Source organism: Asterias rubens, chromosome 6 (assembly GCF_902459465.1).
Source record: "Asterias rubens chromosome 6, eAstRub1.3, whole genome shotgun sequence".
Lineage (NCBI taxonomy): Eukaryota > Metazoa > Echinodermata > Asteroidea > Forcipulatida > Asteriidae > Asterias > Asterias rubens.
Genome location: NC_047067.1, coordinates 17,303,252 through 17,322,949, shown reverse-complemented (window position 1 = coordinate 17,322,949; position 19,698 = coordinate 17,303,252). Strand labels below are relative to the sequence as shown.

General features: G+C 40.6%; 1 protein-coding gene across 2 annotated transcripts in view; it reads right to left on the bottom strand.

Moving 5' to 3' along the window:
• Window positions 1–1,228: 1,228 nt before the first annotated feature.
• Window positions 1,229–19,698, bottom strand: part of LOC117291727 (carnitine O-palmitoyltransferase 1, liver isoform-like) — a 61,612-nt gene continuing 43,142 nt past the window's right edge. For both annotated transcript variants that reach the window (XM_033773593.1, XM_033773594.1), the window contains 7 exons: window positions 19,365–19,512; window positions 17,049–17,213; window positions 13,631–13,765; window positions 11,145–11,297; window positions 9,289–9,402; window positions 4,760–4,852; window positions 1,229–1,433 (listed from right to left, as the gene is read on the bottom strand). In XM_033773593.1, the coding sequence (XP_033629484.1) occupies window positions 1,368–1,433; window positions 4,760–4,852; window positions 9,289–9,402; window positions 11,145–11,297; window positions 13,631–13,765; window positions 17,049–17,213; window positions 19,365–19,512 (874 nt within the window). In that variant the 3' untranslated portion in view covers window positions 1,229–1,367. The remainder of the gene's footprint in view (window positions 1,434–4,759; window positions 4,853–9,288; window positions 9,403–11,144; window positions 11,298–13,630; window positions 13,766–17,048; window positions 17,214–19,364; window positions 19,513–19,698) is intronic.

Sequence of the window (19,698 nt, the reverse complement as noted above, 5' to 3'; positions counted from 1 at the left end):
AGCTGCATACTATTCAACCGTTAACACTAAACCACAACTGTTGTTGTCTAGTGATCTTCTCTGTATGGTAGCTAAAGACCCAAATGTCTTTAGCTACCATACAGAGAAGACCACAACTGTTGTTGTCTAGTGATCTTCTCTGTATGGTAGCTAAAGACCCAAATGTCTTTAGCTACCATACAGAGAAGACCACAACTGTTGTTGTCTAGTGATCTTCTCTGTATTGTAGCTAAAGACCCAAATGTCTGAGTAGTATCACTCTGCCTGTTCCAACAACAAACTTTTCTGAACAAGGCTGGCCGTACTATAGCCTTTAACATCAGACAACTTCATAAATAACGGATCCGATGAAATTGTTGTCTGTGCGAAAATATTAAAGACTGCATGTAACCTTTAGCCAATGAAAAAGGGTTGCAACTGCAAGAAAACTGTTATTCACAATAACCACCCCATGTGCTCATGATGTACCCATTGTACACCAAATGTGCACCCAGTGTACATTGGATGTACACTGGGTGTACATCCATTGTACACCCAATTTACACCCAGTGTACATCCAATGTACACTGGGTGTACAGTGTACACCCATTGTACACCCAATTTACACCCAGTGTACATCCATTGTACACTGGGTGTACAGTGTACACCCATTGTACACCCAATTTACACCCAGTGTACATCCAATGTACACCAAATGTACACTCACCCAATGAAGCCAGGATGCATTGCTGAACAGAGCCTCTTTTATGCAAGACACGACTTTACAACAAAATCAAGAAGCAACTAAATTACAAAATGGAGTTACAATACATCTACTCTGACGAGACTGACTGATTTATTCAACTGCAAAAGTATCTGAAGAGGACACTAAACATATATAATATAATGCTTGTTTTTCAGCATAGTGCATATTTCAGAAAGTAAACCCAAGACCACAAGATTTTACATTTCAGAATTCATCACAAACAGACAGAATCTTCTGCTCAAGGGCTTATTTATTATTATTATTATTATTATTATTTGTTACTTTTTGACGTGGAAGAAAATGATAGAAATACATATCAAATAAAACAGTCAGAAACCCAAGTAAAACCCGAATCAATAGGAATACTGGGGCCTATTTCATAGAGCTGGTTATGCACAAAAAAAGTATCACAGCACAAAAAAAAAATCTGCTTAACAGATTTAGGTTACCAGCCAAAACAAGGGCATGTACCAATTGTGACTGGTATACCAGCTCATTTTTGTTTAGCAAACAGTTGTTAAGCAATATTGTGTGCTTCAGCAGCTCTATGAAATCAGGCGTTGTTTGTGCACTTGCAATTTGTTGGGTCCTGTTTGGTGGTTTGTCGGTGGTTTGTCGCTGCTTAGTTGAAGAGAGCCAAGATGTCAATATTTGCTTGCTCAATGTGTTTGGAGAAGCGCCACGCATCCTAGGAGAAATGGAAACAGAAAATCAAAATTAGTTTAATTTGTTTAATTTTATATTCCGTATACATTATTTTGATTAGCATAGAGGAAGGAAAAACAATGATAGTCTATTGATAAAATGACAAAAAGGAATGCAGTGAAATTCAAAACTAGAAAAAAGACGTTTCATTGGAAAACCTTAAAGTTAATGGGAAACTATTGAAGGGGCATCAAGGCCAAGTAAAGGTAAATGGTTTCCATAAGCTCAATGTTATTCCAGGCCTAGCATTCAAACACAGAAAGCTTCACTTTTCCCAGGGACTTGTCACATCAGCCACATTCAGGGGTGACAGTCATTGCCAACAACAAAGTTTGAAACTGGGATATAAATTCTAAGGTTTGTTTGAAATGATGGCATTTCCACTTTTTGGTAAACCAATGAGTTATAGATTCCAATGAGCTTTTGGGAACAGTGTCTGAAGCACTAGAGAAGTAGACCACAGAGCAGGATTCCTTTATATTATGTGGAAAAAATACCGCCTGATTTTCTTCACAAAGCCGACATACAAAGTCTGAATTCAGATAAAAGACTGAAAAGTCTCATCCCTGCATATGCTTACAGGCAGCTTGGAGACAAGCAACTGTAAAGTCTCATCCCTGCATATGCTTACAGGCAGCTTGGAGACAACCAACTGTAAAGTCTCATCCCTGCATATGCTTACAGGCTGCTTGGAGACAAGCAACTGTAAAGTCTCATCCCTGCATATGCTTACAGGCTGCTTGGAGACAACCAACTGTAAAGTCTCATCCCTGCATATGCTTACAGGCAGCTTGGAGACAACCAACTGTAAAGTCTCATCCCTGCATATGCTTACAGGCAGCTTGGAGACAAGCAACTGTAAAGTCTCATTCCTGCATATGCTTACAGGCAGCTTGGAGACAACCAACTGTAAAGTCTCATCCCTCCATATGCTTACAGGCAGCTTGGAGACAACCAACTGTAAAGTCTCATCCCTGCATATGCTTACAGGCTGCATGGAGACAACCAACTGTAAAGTCTCATCCCTGCATATGCTTACAGGCTGCTTGGAGACAACCAACTGTAACGTCTCATCCCTGCATATGCTTACAGGCTGCTTGGAGACAAGCAACTGTAACGTCTCATCCCTGTATATGCTTACAGGCTGCTTGGAGACAACCAACTGTAAAGTCTCATCCCTGCATATGCTTACAGGCTGCTTGGAGACAACCAACTGTAAAGTCTCATCCCTGCATATGCTTACAGGCAGCTTGGAGACAACCAACTGTAGCGTCTCATCCCTGCATATGCTTACAGGCTGCTTGGAGACAACCAACTGTAAAGTCTCATCCCTGCATATGCTTACAGGCAGCTTGGAGACAACCAACTGTAAAGTCTCATCCCTGCATATGCTTACAGGCTGCTTGGAGACAACCAAATGTAAAGTCTTATCCCTGCATATGCTTACAGGCTGCTTGGAGACAACCAACTGTAAAGTCTCATCCCTGCATATGCTTACAGGCAGCTTGGAGACAAGCAACTGTAAAGTCTCATCCCTGCATATGCTTACAGGCTGCTTGGAGACAACCAACTGTAAAGTCTCATCCCTGCATATGCTTACAGGCTGCTTGGAGACAACCAACTGTTAAGTCTCATCCCTGCATATGCTTACAGGCAGCTTGGAGACAAGCAACTGTAAAGTCTCATCCCTGCATATGCTTACAGGCTGCTTGGAGACAACCAACTGTAAAGTCTCATCCCTGCATATGCTTACAGGCTGCTTGGAGACAAGCAACTGTTAAGTCTCATCCCTGCATATGCTTACAGGCAGCTTGGCGACAACCAACTGTACCACATGCAGACAGATAACTGTACAATTTAGATTTAAATGCTCAAGTTGCATTTTCCATGTTTTAAGATGAATACAATTTTTGTAAAGAATGTTTTTCTCAGAACAAATTATGGCAGCTGAAACTGTTTCAATAAGGAATACAAAGACTAGTACTCTCACTTGGTGTATGACAGCATATTAATATAACAATTCTTTTAAGAATTTTTAGTCAATTGGTCATCAAAGTTGCAAGAGAAAAAACACCCATGTTGCACAAATTTGTGTTCTTTCAGATACCTAGTTCAGTGAGAAGTTACCTTTCTCAAAAAATTACGTTCAACAGAGGGAAGCCAATTCACAAAATATTGTTAACAATCAACAGCTCTCCATTGCTCCTTATCAAGTAAGTTTTTATGTCAACAATTATTTGAATAATTAACAATAATGTCAAGTGCCTTTAACCAAGAAATACAAATAATTTTTTTTTTTAACTTTTCTTTCTTAGATACTCCCCATAATTGTTTGCCTATAAGTTGATACCATAGCAATTGTGTGGCCAGTACCAACACATAGCGGCTGCAACCTGGCACATGGTTTGACCTACCTCCATGCATGCCTACCTCCACTCAACCACAATGATCAAAGTAAAGGTTGTGTCCTGAAGTGACAATTTCCATTATTCCCAAACAAATCAATTTGTTTGTTTCTAATTGCTCTTCCAGCTACCGGGCAAGCTCAGTGGTCTAGTGTTTAAACATCTACTCTAGAATCTCAAAATTCCTAAGTTCAAATCCCACCCGGAAACATCTATACCAGTGGAAAAGTTCTCCGAGTATACAGGGCTCACACAAATTGGTGTTGGTAAAGCACATATAATGACCTTAACCCCCAATGAAAATTTCACATCTCTAAAAATCAACTTCTTTGATCAGTTATCAGACATAAAAATGTGCCGTGTCTGGGCACTTTATTGATGCTTGTAGAGAAAATAACATTCTCTAAAGGGTTATTATCACCTCACTTAATAACTTGACTCACTTTTCTTAAAGATTGATGCCATCATTAGTATTATACTGTCCGAGTTAGCAAAGGGAACCCAAGTGCCACAAACACTCATGAATCCTTAACAACTAAGCTTCCGGATCATCGTCTACTCTATTTAGCACATTGCTTTTAACCCTCTTCAAAAATAGCCATTTATCAACACTGGATTTATTAGGCTTTGAAAACCAGGAAATGAAAGATAATATATTATCCTTTTCGTCAAGACGGACTCTGCCCCTAGCTTTGCAAACAACACTATTTATTCTGAGCAGTTAATCCACCAACCCTATTGCACTCTCTAACACAGTGGCATAAGCGTTCAAAACCTCCCCCCCCCCCCGACCTCCAAATGAGATCCCTAAAATGAATAAATGAATGGCCGCTACATCAAAAGCTTACCCCCCCCCCCCGCCCCCTCCCTCCACATTATGTCTACTGGGTACTTAGTTACTTACAGTGTTAGGTGATGACCTACTGCTGGAGACATGATAGAAGATGACATTCTCACCAGCAACGATGTACGACACACCATAGCCATCCTTGGCAACCTAGATCAAAGATTAGAGGTCAAATACAATTTAATACTAAAGATAAGGGATGATACCTGATAGCTATGAGTATGTATTAGAAGGAGAAGGTCTCATAACAAATTGTAGTCCCACATACATGTACCAGGCAAGAAACACTGACAGTAAAAGCCCCTTGCGCGTCACTGAGGGATGGATATGAGCGCTATAGACGATGTGACCTGTGACATCACATGTTTCCAAAAGAGCCACAGAGCCTGGACTTCCTGCAGGCACAATTTGTACACAGCTCAATGGAAGAAAACATAAAATCTTATATTTTATGGAGATTGCACTTAATCTTATCAACTAAATCGTATCAACTTTTGATATGTATAAAAGGGGGCACATCTCAAAACTTGTCCAGCTTTTACTTTCAAACTCTTGGATTTGTGTGGAAATTATGACACAAAATGTAAACTTTCCCATAGGACCAGTGCAGTAGCTTGCCTGCCAGAATACTCAAAGAATGTACAAGGTCACACTTATTGTAAACAGAGTTCACATGGTCTACATAAGAAGCCACTATCATCAATAAGAAGTATTGCAAAACAGACTAATTCATCGAATGTTCACCGAATTAAGTACCAAAAAGACCTGCAAACCACCATGAAAGACATTTGTACTAAGTGACAAATAAAACTTTATGCAGGAAGTTTTAAAACATTCATAAAAAATTAAAAAAACAAAGGAGATACACACACAAAAATAACTTAGATTGAGAACAAGTGAGTTTTTAGGAATGATTTGAATGTGTGCCGTGATTCTGCTTAGTGAATCCACTTGTAATCTGTAGTGCTGGTAGTGCTTATAACGCTTCACCTCACCCAGCGTGTTTAATGTAAAGTTAGAATTATACAATAGAAGGAACAATCTGCATCCAACCACACCAGAAACACCGGGGCCAACCCCTTCTCTTTTTCACCTCAAGTGCACCACGGTACTTTTACATGCGATACATAACACGGGGACCAAATTTTAACGTCCCATCCTAAGAACAAACCAATGGTTAAGTGTCTTGCTTAAAGGAACACGTTGCCTTGGATCGGTCGAGTTAGTCTTTGAGAAGCGTTTGTAACCGTTTTTTATAAAATGCTTATGGGTAGAAAGATGATGTAAAAGTAGAATACAATGATCCACACGAGTTTGCCTCGAAATTGCACGGTTTTCCTTTTACCTCGTCGAATAACACAGTCGGCCATTTATGGGAGTCAAATTTTTGACTCCCATAAATGGCCGACCGTGTTAGTTCGCACAGGGATACGAAATCAACACTCTGCTGATCAGGAACACCAGAGTTTGAATTCGGTGCTCTTAAGCACTCGGCCACGACACTTCCAATTAAGGTTACCAATGTCTTGCACAAGGACACAAGTGCAGTGGCCAGAAATGACATTGACACTCTTGACAAGACCAGAACTTGAGCCCAGTGCACTAGACCGCTTTATAACACACCTCTTGCTTGTCCTGTATTCTGGTTGGCTGAAACATGGTCACATGGGGTGAACTAACATAGTCTAGTGATTGCACACACAGGTTTTGTGGAAATAGTGCCCGACGAGCAGGTACTAGTCCTTGAAAATAGTGCCTGGTTACACAGCCCCCTCTTTTGACGTGAACCGTGAAAAGCTAAAATACTAGACTGGACCCCTGTCTTTATCGGCAAGGTTCCTGTCGCTAAATCCAGTGATTCCCATGGATACAATGGTACCATTTGATAAGGGATGCTGTCTTTAACTAACCTCTGATTCCTGCTGAAACCCCCAGGATCCCACCAGCTTTAAGTCAAATGAACACTAACAAAAGGATTGCATAAATCATGAATATGCCAGCACACAAAAGGTCATGCTCAGGTCTAAGGGCTCATTCATGCAACAGGATCTGCATCCTTAGAAATAGAGAAGCAACACTTTGATTGCTCTGCTTTGTTATGGCAACTCACTCCACAGGACAAGCGCTAATCCGTTGTTAATACATTGTAATTAAGGGTAATCCCTTAACACTGACAGATCTAATAACCCAACACCATCCCTGGCAAGAGACTTAAACAGGTTTTATATCTTAAAGCTATTGATAAATCATATCTGAAAGATATTGATAAATCATATCTTATTCATATAGAAACCCTTGTTAACATTTTGTCAAAAGAAGACAAGTAAAATACAAAATTAATTTAATTTCAATGAAGAAGACAACAAATCATCCCAAAAAGTTTTGTTTCTTACATTTGGGGGCATAGTTCTTAAATTCATCTTATAAACATCTCGCTTCAGGCGCTCTTTTGCGTCTTTATTTTGGCAAATTCTTTTGCAAACTCGATTCGTCCGTTCACTACACAACCGATACCATACAAAGGCATTTGACAACAGCACCCTCTGTTGTTCAATGAATTGTGTTAGACTGGTTCCCTGTGAAATCGGGACATCAGATAAACTGGCGTGTAGACCATATGCAATGCAGGTTTGCGCCACTAGCGTGCGTGCAATGATGTATGCGAGGGAATCTCTGTTGCGCTGGATCAGGGGTTTCCCTTAACTTTTTTTTTCAAACGCCCGCCGGGCGTGTCAACCACAATTCTCGATCGCCCGCAGGTTTTTTCACTAGCCCGCATGTATTTATACACAAATTTTTCAACAAAAAAAACCCAAAATTAAGCCCTTAAAATTGCTTTTTTTTTAGATGATTTTATATCTGAATTTTTACCTTAAACTATCCCTTTTCCATCAACAACTTGAATGGCTTCATGGTTAGGGGTTGGTTGATTTGAACATGTTTTGAACTCCGTTTGCAACAAAATCGTCATGAATCAACGATCAGTCAACAACGCACATATCGAGAACTAATTCAATGAACTTTGCCTCGCAACGCCCTCTGTTGGTAAAAGTTGTCCATGTTATTGGAATTCCTCCAAGGCTGTACATTGTGCACAGTCTGCAGGCATTATGCACAACGTGCGGCAATTCTTTACTCCGTTCGTTAACGTGTACTGCATTGAAGTCTAGTCAAGAACATCATGAATATGGAATTATCAACAGCCGTCAACGGCCAATCACAGCGTTCAGAGTGTTGGTCAGAATGCACTTTGGACGACTGTGTGTGTGTTGTGTATGTGCTGTGCATACTGCATGGACGTAACAGTGGGCTACCATGTACATGTACTGTAAGGATACTCGGCACCATGTGGTTTGTGCATCGTGTTTTCAATTGATTGTACGTGTTTTCTGAAACGAACGACAGCAATTCCGGTCCCGATCACGGCAAAATTAAATCTAGCAAGTATCTAGAATTATCAAACTTATTACTTTAAAAGCTTTAGTAAAAGTTTTCAGTGGGATTTTGCCACTGAACCCTCATTTATATGTGAAAAGGAATAATTAATCGACTCGCCCGGCGGGCTAGTGAGAAAGGGTTTTCTCTCGCCCGCCGCTATTTTCACTCGCATTTGGCGACCGGGCGACCGCTAATTTCGAACCCTGTGGATGTGTGGTGAAAGTTAAATAAAGAATATCACAGGAACAGAGTTCATTGGATAATCATTGTCGGCCGTAAGTAGTCGGCCAATAAAAAAATATTGAACTGGAGTTAAAAAAGGGCACGACGGCCAACAGGGAGATAATTGTATTTTTGTGGTGGCGATGCTCAAAACCGTACTTTTTTGCAAAACCTGTTCACCTGTATGTTTTTTTTTCTTTTTTTCGTACGAAATACGGGAAAAACGTACTAGTTACAGTCTGCATCATACGTGGCCGGCAACAATCAATGATCTCGCACAGTGACCTTTGCCGTCAGCTGAACTGAACCGTTTAACTATGCGAGATCAATGTGAGATCATACTCATGTGTGAACGCGGCACAAAAATGCTTTTTGCAAAAAAGTGCAGCTATTTGAATTGACCTGAAGATAATGAGCTCATTAAAGTGGTGTAAGACAACCCGTGGGGATCCTGCGGGTCTTGGCGGATATTGGAGGTTAGTTAAAGAGGGCTTCCCTAAACATGCAGTGACATATGCCCAAACAAGTCACTGCTGTCATGTCCGCAATAGAATTTGACTGCGTATCTCTATGTGAAATGAGGGTAGGTCAATGGTGAATATACACGCCGGTCTCAAGGCAGATCTATGACGTTATTCGAGAGCCTCGAAGTGTGACGTCAGATGTTCAGGTCACTAAAATACTTCCTTTTTTTTCCAAATTTCTTTTCTTATACCACATTTAAGACCGAGGTGTGTTATAAAACACATACTGACTGGCATAATTTGGTAACTAGTGTACGTCTATTCCCCGTCTCTGAGAGACCAGAAGACGGACATATTTCCCTCGGCCGAATCTGGTCCCTTGGGGGAATATATGTACACTATTTACCTCAATGCCAGTCAATACTAGTTTGGGTAAAAGAAGGTTAAGAAACATTCACTTACTGGGCCGAATCCACCCCCTGCTGATATCAACTCAGGATGTTTAGCAAGGTCCAGATTGTTCATCTGCTGATGGGGTGTTTGGCTGGTTGACAAACGCCATGGCTCACTCAGCACCTAGTGATTGCAACAAGTACTTCATTACATTTCCCATACGTAGGTGTCAAATAGCAAATGCATGGTGAACAATAAAGATAAACAATATAGATGAGATGTTGGAAAGCAATTTGACACATATACAACCCATGCATGGGCTTATACTACCGTGTGTCTCAAAAACAAATATGATTCTGGGGGAAAAGGTCTATATGTATGGATAGCTTATGGACTCAACATTTCATATGACACCCAAAAGTCTGAAAATAATTCATGCTTGGGTGAGCACTGCTAACTGAAGAACAAGTAGCCGACATCTTGGAGTGCATTTTGTAAGCTCCAAAGGACTTACCTCTCACAAATTGAAAGGCTAACTACCTGCGCAACCTGATTTTCATACCCTGTGCTCACTCAATCATGAATTATTTTCGGACTTTTTGGTGTCATATGAAAGTTGAGTCCATAAGCTATCCATACATCTAACCTTTTCCCCCTGCCATTTCAAAAAGTGTATATTTTTTTTTAGACACACTGTAGTGTCAAGGATAAAAATAACTTTGCATCACAATATACCTTATGCATTGATGTCATTTAGCCGCCATCTTGGCGGGTAACTGATGATGAAACAATGGAAAAGCACAGGCTTGTACTAGCCACACACATGATGGGCCAATAAGGTTAATAGTGGATAGCAAAATATCAAGGGAGGCACTGTTCTGTCGAGCATGCTGAGTAACGAAAAGGGGCATCGGTAGCCCGGGCGCATCACATGACATGCGCACCTCCTCCATGACAACATACATTGCGGTCGGCGAATGCCCCCTCTGTCTACCCATGACACAGTGCGGTTCTTAATTGTGACAAACCTTTTGAACGACCTCCTTTTTAGCTCTGCTCAAATGACATTATGTGCACAGGGTCCATATCATTGTCAGATGTGGTGATTAATTGCTAAAACAACATTGGGATGTGGTGATTAATTGCTAAAACAACATTGGGTTTTGGGTTTGTGTCTCAACTTCAAGTCTCGGTTTTCAACCTGACATACCTGTATCAATTATTTCAAGCAGGGCTCAGAAAGCACTTTAATCAATGTAATAATTGCATCAGGGATATGGTAATTATTTTTCTAATTCAAAATTGTCTCCCTTTACTGGAATTACTGGAATTGTGTTAAATTGTTATGCGCTCTCGAACAGGCTGGTCCTGGAGAGAGCACAATATGATTTCAATAAATTAATATTGTTAAAAGCACTATATACTGAATCCTAAATGTAAAGACATCCACAATCACTCAGGTGAGATTTGAACACACAATGTCCCATTCTTTAGCAGATGTCTTAAACTATAGACCACCAATAATGAGTGCTTTCAGTGTAGGGTAAAGCTAGTTCACATCAAATTTATCCAAGACTTGACCTAGCAGTAAAACAAGGCTTGCTCCTACATGATTACTTAAGGGACCTTACCCTTTTAGGGATCCCATATCTCTGTTGTGCTCTTGGAATTTATAAAGACACAAAGTCACGCATTGTACACCTGTTTTCCCCAAATTGTTGTACATCTGATTAGTCTGTATACACTTGAAACAGTCTAAGTTCTTCTTTTGCAATATATTTCCATGTCAAATAAACTGTTTCATACCGGAAAGTTGCTAAATGTTATAAGTAGCTCGCCGGGCTACCTAAGAAGCAAATCTGACAAGCTAGCACCATTCTTGACAGTCTAGTGATCAGAATCCAGCCATTAAAAGTTTTGTTTACCTTCTGCAAGAAAGGAGAGTCTTCATTGAGGTACTTGGATACCACATAGAGGCAGAATAGATGTCGATCGATACCTTTGCCACACATAGCATCACGATAACCATTCACATGGGCATCTACTGCCTTGTGGAATTTGGCTAGACGTTCCTCTTTCTGTCAAGATGGAAAATAAAAAGATCTTTGAGACGGCATTTTTAAAATGTGTTATGACTCTGGACACTTTTGGGAACTTTCAAAGACAAGTCTTCTCACAGTATCTCAACATATGTACAAAATAACAAACCTATGAAAATTTGAACTTAACTGGTCATTGAGAAGAACACCCGTGTCACACAAAGTTATGTGCTTTCAGAAGCTTGCGTTCGGGACCTGAAAATCTAATTCTGAGGTCTTGAAAACAAATTCGTGGAAACTTACTTCTTTCTCAAAAACTACTTTTCTTCAGAGGGAGCCGTTTCTCACAATGTTTTATACTATCAACAGCTCTCCTTGTTACCAAGTAAGTTTTTATGCTAACATTTATTTTGAGTAATTACCAATAGTGTCCAGTATAAGCTTGGGCAGTTCCTTCGGTTACCGGTTCTACCCGGTTCCAAATTGAAAACCGGACCGGCGGTTCCACTCTTCTGTGGAACCGGGTACCCGCTTTTGTCGGTTCCGATTTTAAAAGACAGAGTCCCAACTATAAAAGGCTCTGTGGAGCCGATCCTGCGACGAAACGGCTCTAGAAATTGAGGCTTGATGTTGAAAGCGGTGACCGCAGATACAGTGTGCAAAGGCTTCAAGCCGACATGAGTATCAACTATCACGTGTGGCTGCATACACAGTGCACAGCCCCCTCCAATGCATAGGCATCTATACATGTATATCTCATGCATATACATGTACATGTACAGAGTCCAAAGTCCAAATAGACAGCACGTTGTGATTGGCTGCCGATATATCCATATTCATAAAAGCTTGGCCCATGCACAAAACACACAGTACTGTATGCATGTACAGGCATGTACACTTGTATGTACAGAGACAACACACTGCATGCACTACGGACGTACTGCACTACGGACGTACTGCACTACAGATGTACTGCACTACGGACGTACTGCTACACAACGGACGTACTGCCGGCTAAATCAAAGACTTGTTTAAATGCAGGGAGAATAGGTGCTCGGTGGCACGATGTCTGATTGACTTGGGATGGGTATTCTGGTATTTTCGTTAAAAATAGATCGGCTCCAATTGTGTGTGTGTGAGCTCGGGACCGATGTCTGGTTAACTTGGTTATTTTCAGTTAAAATAGATCGGCTCAATTGTGTGTGTGTGAGCTCGGGACGGGCGGCTTACATGTATGTTTTATATTGAATTGGAACCGGATATGTCTCAGAACCGAGCTTTTTTTCGGAACAGGAACCGAGCCCCAAATTTCTGGAACCACCCAAGCTTAGTCCAGTGCCTTTAAAAGATTAGGTAACAATTTTCATTGTTACACTTAAAAACAATTTGCAGGCAAGAAACTGCCATTTTGTCAACAAAGAGGAAAGCATTCAACACAGCAAGACCTTACAGACCAAACACAGACATCAGCTGATTAACTGAAAAGTTAAATGCCTGAATATGTTTAGGTAATGTACTATTGCAACAGTTTCTCTAAAAAAGGGATGTTTTTAGGCAATACACTTTTATGGTGAAACTTTCCAGCATAATAATAATAATAGCAGGCATTTATAGAGTGCTCTAATACAGGGCACAACAGCAATTTATCTTTAGTGAATTAAATTTAAGGATATATGATTCGAGGCATTGCATTGCGAGGTATCAATATGTTATTGATTCGCGGTAAACACCATGTGTACCTACTTGCCAGGTAGAGTTTGTTGTTTAGAGAACTTTCTTGCTTTATATTCTAATATCGGGGAGTAGATTTATAGGATTGTTCTGCAGATTTCTCAATTCTGAAAAGAACTGTCCTGCTTTTTAACTACTAACCGGGCGGAAGGTGTCGAAAATTGGCTGGGACTACTACATTGTGCCTATAGGATCGTGATTAACTGTAGTACCGTGGAGTGAGTTCTTAAATTGGTCTAAACATTTTTATCAAGGAGCAACACTCGTTCTTCATACATAAAATGTTTAGTGAAGGTTGAATTAATAATAATATAGAGAGACCTTACTACTGAGGCGCACCTCTTAACTGTGTGCTACTGCCAATTGCACACCCCAGCAACAAGTCTCAGGAACGAAATAACCAAATGTAGGTTAATTTAACGTAGGTTAATTTAACGTAGGTTAATTTAACGTAGGTTAATTTAACGTAGGTTAATTTAACGTAGGTTAATTTATGTGTACTCTCTGTACCTACTCTGGTGCTGGTCACAGGATTGGCCGTCAGCCACAGGTTAGCCACAATAAAATGAGAAGGAACGCCCCCCCCCCCCCCCCACCAAAAGAAAGTTCATTAAATTGTAACAACACTTTTTGTTTCTCACCGTTGCTGAAGCATCTTCCATGGATTTGACAAAGTCACATGAGCTGATGGTGCATGGTCTGACAGTTTCAGTGCGACCTTCTCTGAAGAAACGGGTCATTGAAGCCTCGTAGGTCAAATTGAACTTGCCAGCATCCTTAAAAGGGCAGGTCAAAATAATACAATATAAATGGTTTATTTTAGTTTTTGAATATAATTTATTTAAATGTAGTTGAACTACTTGCTAAATAAATTCAATTTAACGTAACCTTCTTAATCTACAACTGCATCAATGTGTATGATCAGTGTGCTCGTGTCTCTAAGCGGGGCCCTCCACCTCGACAATAAATTTCTTCTCGTCAATAAGGAGTAAGATTGGAACTAAACTGGGAGTCGGGGAGTGTTTGATGAAAATGAACCAACAACTACATCTCTACTTCTTCTTTTATTCATTTGGGTTTATTTCAAAGGCACTCATATGTATTGAAAACTAATTATGCCTTATAGGATCAGACATACCACCACAATAAGAATCCAACATTTGGAATGTTGAGTTACCTAAGGACTGCACTATTATACTGATGTTGCTTACATGAGATCAGGCATATCACCATGATCAGAGTCCAACAGTATGGATGTCAAGAGGCCATAATGGTGTTGGACTAAGGACTGCACTATTATACTGATGTTGCTTACATGAGATCAGGCATATCACCATGATCAGAGTCCAACAGTATGGATGTCAAGAGGCCATAATGCTGTTGGACTAAGGACTGCACTAGTATACTGATGTTGCTTACATGGGATCAGGCATATCACCATGATCAGAGTCCAACAGTATGGATGTCAAGAGGCCATAATGGTGTTGGACTAAGGACTGCACTAGTATACTGATGTTGCTTACATGGGATCAGGCATATCACCATGATCAGAGTCCAACAGTATGGGTGTCAAGAGGCCATAATGGTGTTGGACTAAGGACTGCACTAGTATACTGATGTTGCTTACATGGGATCAGGCATATCACCATGATCAGAGTCCAACAGTATGGGTGTCAAGAGGCCATAATGGTGTTGGACTAAGGACTGCACTAGTACAGTCGACTCCCGTTATTACGAGCTCGCATGTTACGAGGTTCCGGTTGATACAAGGTTTTTGCCGGTCCCGAACGGCCCCATGCGTGTTTCAATGCATTAAAATACTGATTATACGAGCACGGTAGTAGCGAGAACACGGTTATAACGAGGTAATTTGGGAGACCCATTACGAGCAAAACATTGTTTAAAACCCTTCTATAACGAGAACAATTCAAAAACCAACAAAGGAAATACCTGTACAGCTGGTAAAGTAGATATTTGTGGCTTTTAAGACATACAATAGAGGTGTTAAGTGGACGCTACCGCTAGCAACACTAATCCGAAATCGGGAGTCACGAGTCAGCAAGCAAGGTTGTTAATTCCAAACTCCGGACAATGGTGGGATTAGGAGGTTTGCATGGTTCAAACATTGGAGAAATCTTAAGAAAAGATACTGATCCACTGAGTTTATAAGCGCATTATAAATTTTCAGAAGAAAACAAACACCCGCAACTTACATGTACAATCAAAACTAGTTGCGTGATCAATATTATTGAATGCAAAAGCAAGATTTTACCTGGTATCCCACATTGGCAATGAACCATCTAACATGACACAGTATTTACCAATGAAAATCAAGATTCTATTTTTTGTTGCTGCGACGAGTGTATTGCACATGCACACACATGCACAGAACATCTTCCCTGGTATCTCGCGTTAGCAATGAACCTTCTATTATTACACTAGTGGTTACCAATGAAAATCCAGCTTTTATTTTATTGACTGAAAATTTTCACAGCGTGTGCAGTATGCATTGCAGCAGTAAGATTTCCCCTGGTGTCTCGCAGCAGCAATGAACCATCCAGCGTTAAACAGGTGGTTACTAATGAAAACCAAGACTCTATTTATTGCATTGGCAATAAACTGCCGGCGACCAAAGTTTTGTAAGAGAAACTTCCCAAAACATGAACGCAAGTTAAAATCTTACACTTTTTATCAATCTTGTAAAATGTAAATTGATTTTAAAATTGAATTTAAAACTAAACCAACTTAGTTAAAACAGTTTTATAATCCCTGCGTTGTGTTTGTTTGTGCAGTACATCGCACATACTACTCTATGCACACAGTAGTATAGTCAATTGCAGCTCTGCCATGCATCTGTGTGTACACACGTGCGGCCATTATGTCATGTATATGCAAGTACACATGTTGTGTGCATGCACAATGATGACGTATGTATCTATATTTAGCGCGCTGCGTTTAAGACGAGATTCGGATAATACGAGGAAAATGGGCCAGTCCGGCGGACCTCGTTATAACGGGAGTCGACTGTATACTGATCTTGCTTACATGGGATCAGGCATATCACCATGATCAGAGTCCAACAGTATGGGTGTCAAGAGGCCATAATGGTGTTGGACTAAGGACTGCACTAGTATACTGATCTTGCTTACATGGGATCAGGCACATCACAATGATCAGAGTCCAACAGTATGGATGTCAAGAGGCCATAATGGTGTTGGACTAAGGACTGCACTAGTATACTGATCTTGCTTACATGGGATCAGGCATATCACCATGATCAGAGTCCAACAGTATGGATGTCAAGAGGCCATAATGGTGTTGGACTAAGGACTGCACTAGTATACTGATCTTGCTTACATGGGATCAGGCATATCACCATGATCAGAGTCCAACAGTATGGGTGTCAAGAGGCCATAATGGTGTTGGACTAAGGACTGCACTAGTATACTGATGTTGCTTACATGGGATCAGGCATATCACCATGATCAGAGTCCAACAGTATGGGTGTCAAGAGGCCATAATGGTGTTGAACTATGGACTGCACTAGTATACTGATGTTGCTTACATGGGATCAGGCATATCACCATGATCAGAGTCCAACAGTATGGATGTCAAGAGGCCATAATGGTGTTGGACTAAGGACTGCACTAGTACACTGATTTTGCTTACATGAGATCAGGCATATCACAATGATCAGAGTCCAACAGTATGGGTGTCAAGAGGCCATAATGGTGTTGGACTAAGGACTGCACTAGTATACTGATGTTGCTTACATGGGATCAGGCATATCACCATGATCAGAGTCCAACAGTTTTGGAGTTCAGAGGCCATAATGGTGAAGGATATGCTAGAGTAACGAAGGACCTTTTTAATCACTCCAGATAGTTGGGGTTGTAAGGCCGAGTGTTTAGTTGGTAGCGTGATGGGAAAACAGTACTGACAAACACAGTTTTATAGTCATCGCTGAGTCCTAAAAACTGTTTCTTTTTATGAGCGCACGTCAGGATTTCCATCGCACAACCATCACGCCACCGACTATAAACCGGCCTTAAGACTCACTCTGTAGTAGGCAAGCTGCATGCCCATTTGGATGAAGCCATCAGGGCTGACTTTGCACTTCTTCATCTTGCCCTTGCCAAAGTGGTTGTGCACCAGCAGGTGGAAATCCAGATCATCAGCAATCTTCTTTGCAGTGTCCAGACTAGTTTCAATTACACTAGTCAACTGCAAAAAAAATAAAATTATTATTACACTCCCTAAACTTATACCAGGGAAAACAGTACTGACAAATGGCCTTTTTTATTTATAGGTGGTCACTCTTTCAACAACAATAACCTGTTCATGAGAAAATCCAATTTATAGGTAAAAAAACTTGTTTATAATTCTTTGAGATACAACTCAATTATCTGTTTCGGTGAAAACAGCCATCCATCCTGAGAAAAACGTTTATCTGGTTATCAGGCATGAGAATGGGTGATGAAAAAAAAAAAACAGGAAAAAATTCAGTTGATTGGAAATGTCAATATTCCATCATTTTTGTGTGCGCAGTGCGAAGTCCCTTCCCCCTTACGGCCGGGGTCCAGGGCCCGCTTAAGGGCCCTGGGAGCTCTGGGTATTTTAAAAGCTCTGTGGTGGTCTCTGATGCATTTCTGACACCTATTTTTCCAGGTACAAGTGAGCTACTGTTGTGTGATTTTTCCTCTTTTTTTTTTTTAATAATAGGTTTAAGGGAAAATAAGGAATGTAAAGCTCAAACAATTCAAACAATTTTGGGTTCGCCTGCGATTTTGTTACAATTCCGGAAAAAGAAAGGGGGAAAAAATAATAGTAATAATATTTTTATTTTGTTGACGATCTTATCCCTTATTTCTGCCCTTGAAAATGCTTTTTTTCTCACCAACAACCATTTTTATAGGTCCTTGATTTGAAATTCGGTTGTGTAAAAGAAATTCTTTTGCAATTAAATGTTTGTGATTTTAACGATCCGTCGGCGACGCACATTTTAAAATATATATAGGCCTATATATTTGGCGAGAGCGATGTGTTTTTGTGAAAGAGGTTGTTATTCAGCATAGGGTATAACTGAAACGAGGTTGAGATTAGACCCCAACATAGAAATAGAACCAATGAAGAAAGCACGTCGTCCGGACGTAGTGTGTTCGCTGGTTCCTAATATATCTTTCGCTGGTTGTGAGGCAATAACAGGTACCAGTTTACCATGGCCTGCCGACGATCTCAGATTCGTGCCGCGCCGCTCATTGGTTCGTGTGCAAACCTGCACGTACACAGTACACAGTACACATGGTGCAAACACGTGCATTGTTTTTTCAGTAGACTTTCAAAAGTCTCCACACGTGTTATCTTTGCTGTAGCAGCAAGCGCATTACACGCAAACATTATTGAACCGTACCACTATAAACGAAGCAAGGAATGAGGCAAGTTTATACATCTGTCGCTGCTGCTGCATGCATCCGCGATTCCAGGAAGACAACAAGCCGTAAATTGGGCCAGCTGCTGGACGGCAATTTATTGTTTAGGTGCCGGTATTTCATGAACGACGTGTGGGGATCCGCGATAATAACAATTACAAAAGTAACTTACATTGTCTGACTAGAGAAGAGGGATTAGAGAAATCCAAATGTATACCCCCAAAAACCTACCCCCCCCCCCCCCCCCCCCCCCCCCGAATTTTATAGCAAATTCACATCGAACTCGGAGACCACAATTTTGAAAGGAAAAAAAACGGAATTCCAGTTTAAACCGGAAGATTCTCATGCCTGGGTTATGAGAAAACAACTCGTTTGTTTTTTCAAAACTCCTGTAGGGCCTATTTGTTTATGAAATCATAAACTGTTTATACATTTCTGGAAAAAAACTACCTGTTTCATGTGTTTTTAGAGAAAAAACCTGTCTATCCGTCTCTGAAAAAAACAACCTTTTCATCCCTTTTTAAAAGTAAAATGTTCATATGTTTGTACAGGGACTTTGTAAACAACCTTTATGTGTGCACTTTCAAGTTGACATACCAATACAAAAAAAAACAGCATTGAAATCGATTTTTTCTCAAACATGACTATCTCAGATGGAAACATTTTTCGGACAAATTTTGGGCTATCGGGATCAACTTTAAACAAAGCTAGTGTCAGATTTACAAGACAATAATAATTGAAGTAGTAAAATCAAGTTATAGGCCCTGTTAGAAACAACGGTTACGGCTTTGGATTCGGCTTCAGGCTCCGTCCTCTCGTCTAAAGCCCTGGGCACGTACGCAAAGCACGCGCAATATTGGCAGGGCCAAGCTAAACTGGGCCAAATCCAAAGCCGAAGCCGTCGTTGCTAAAAGGGCATTTAATTCGATCCTCAATGGACCCTTACCTCCTCTGACAGCTCCCACTTTAGGCGTGTTGGGGATGCATAGGTGGCTCCTACTGTTCCCTTACATGCTCCTTCGTCAGTATAACCCAGAGACAGGTCCTCACCGAATGCATACTCAAACAGATGAGCCATGACAGGGGCATCCGCACTGATCAGGAGCAGAGAAATGAGTGTCATTAGAAAACCAAGGGGCTATGTTAGGCCAAACAAAATAAATGTTGTGCTTACGGTAACCCGACCGTCCTCAATTTTTTTAAAGTCACCTGGAAGTGGTATTTTTTCAAAATAAAGCTTTTGTCACTAATATATGTGTTTTGATGAGTGGAATGTGAAT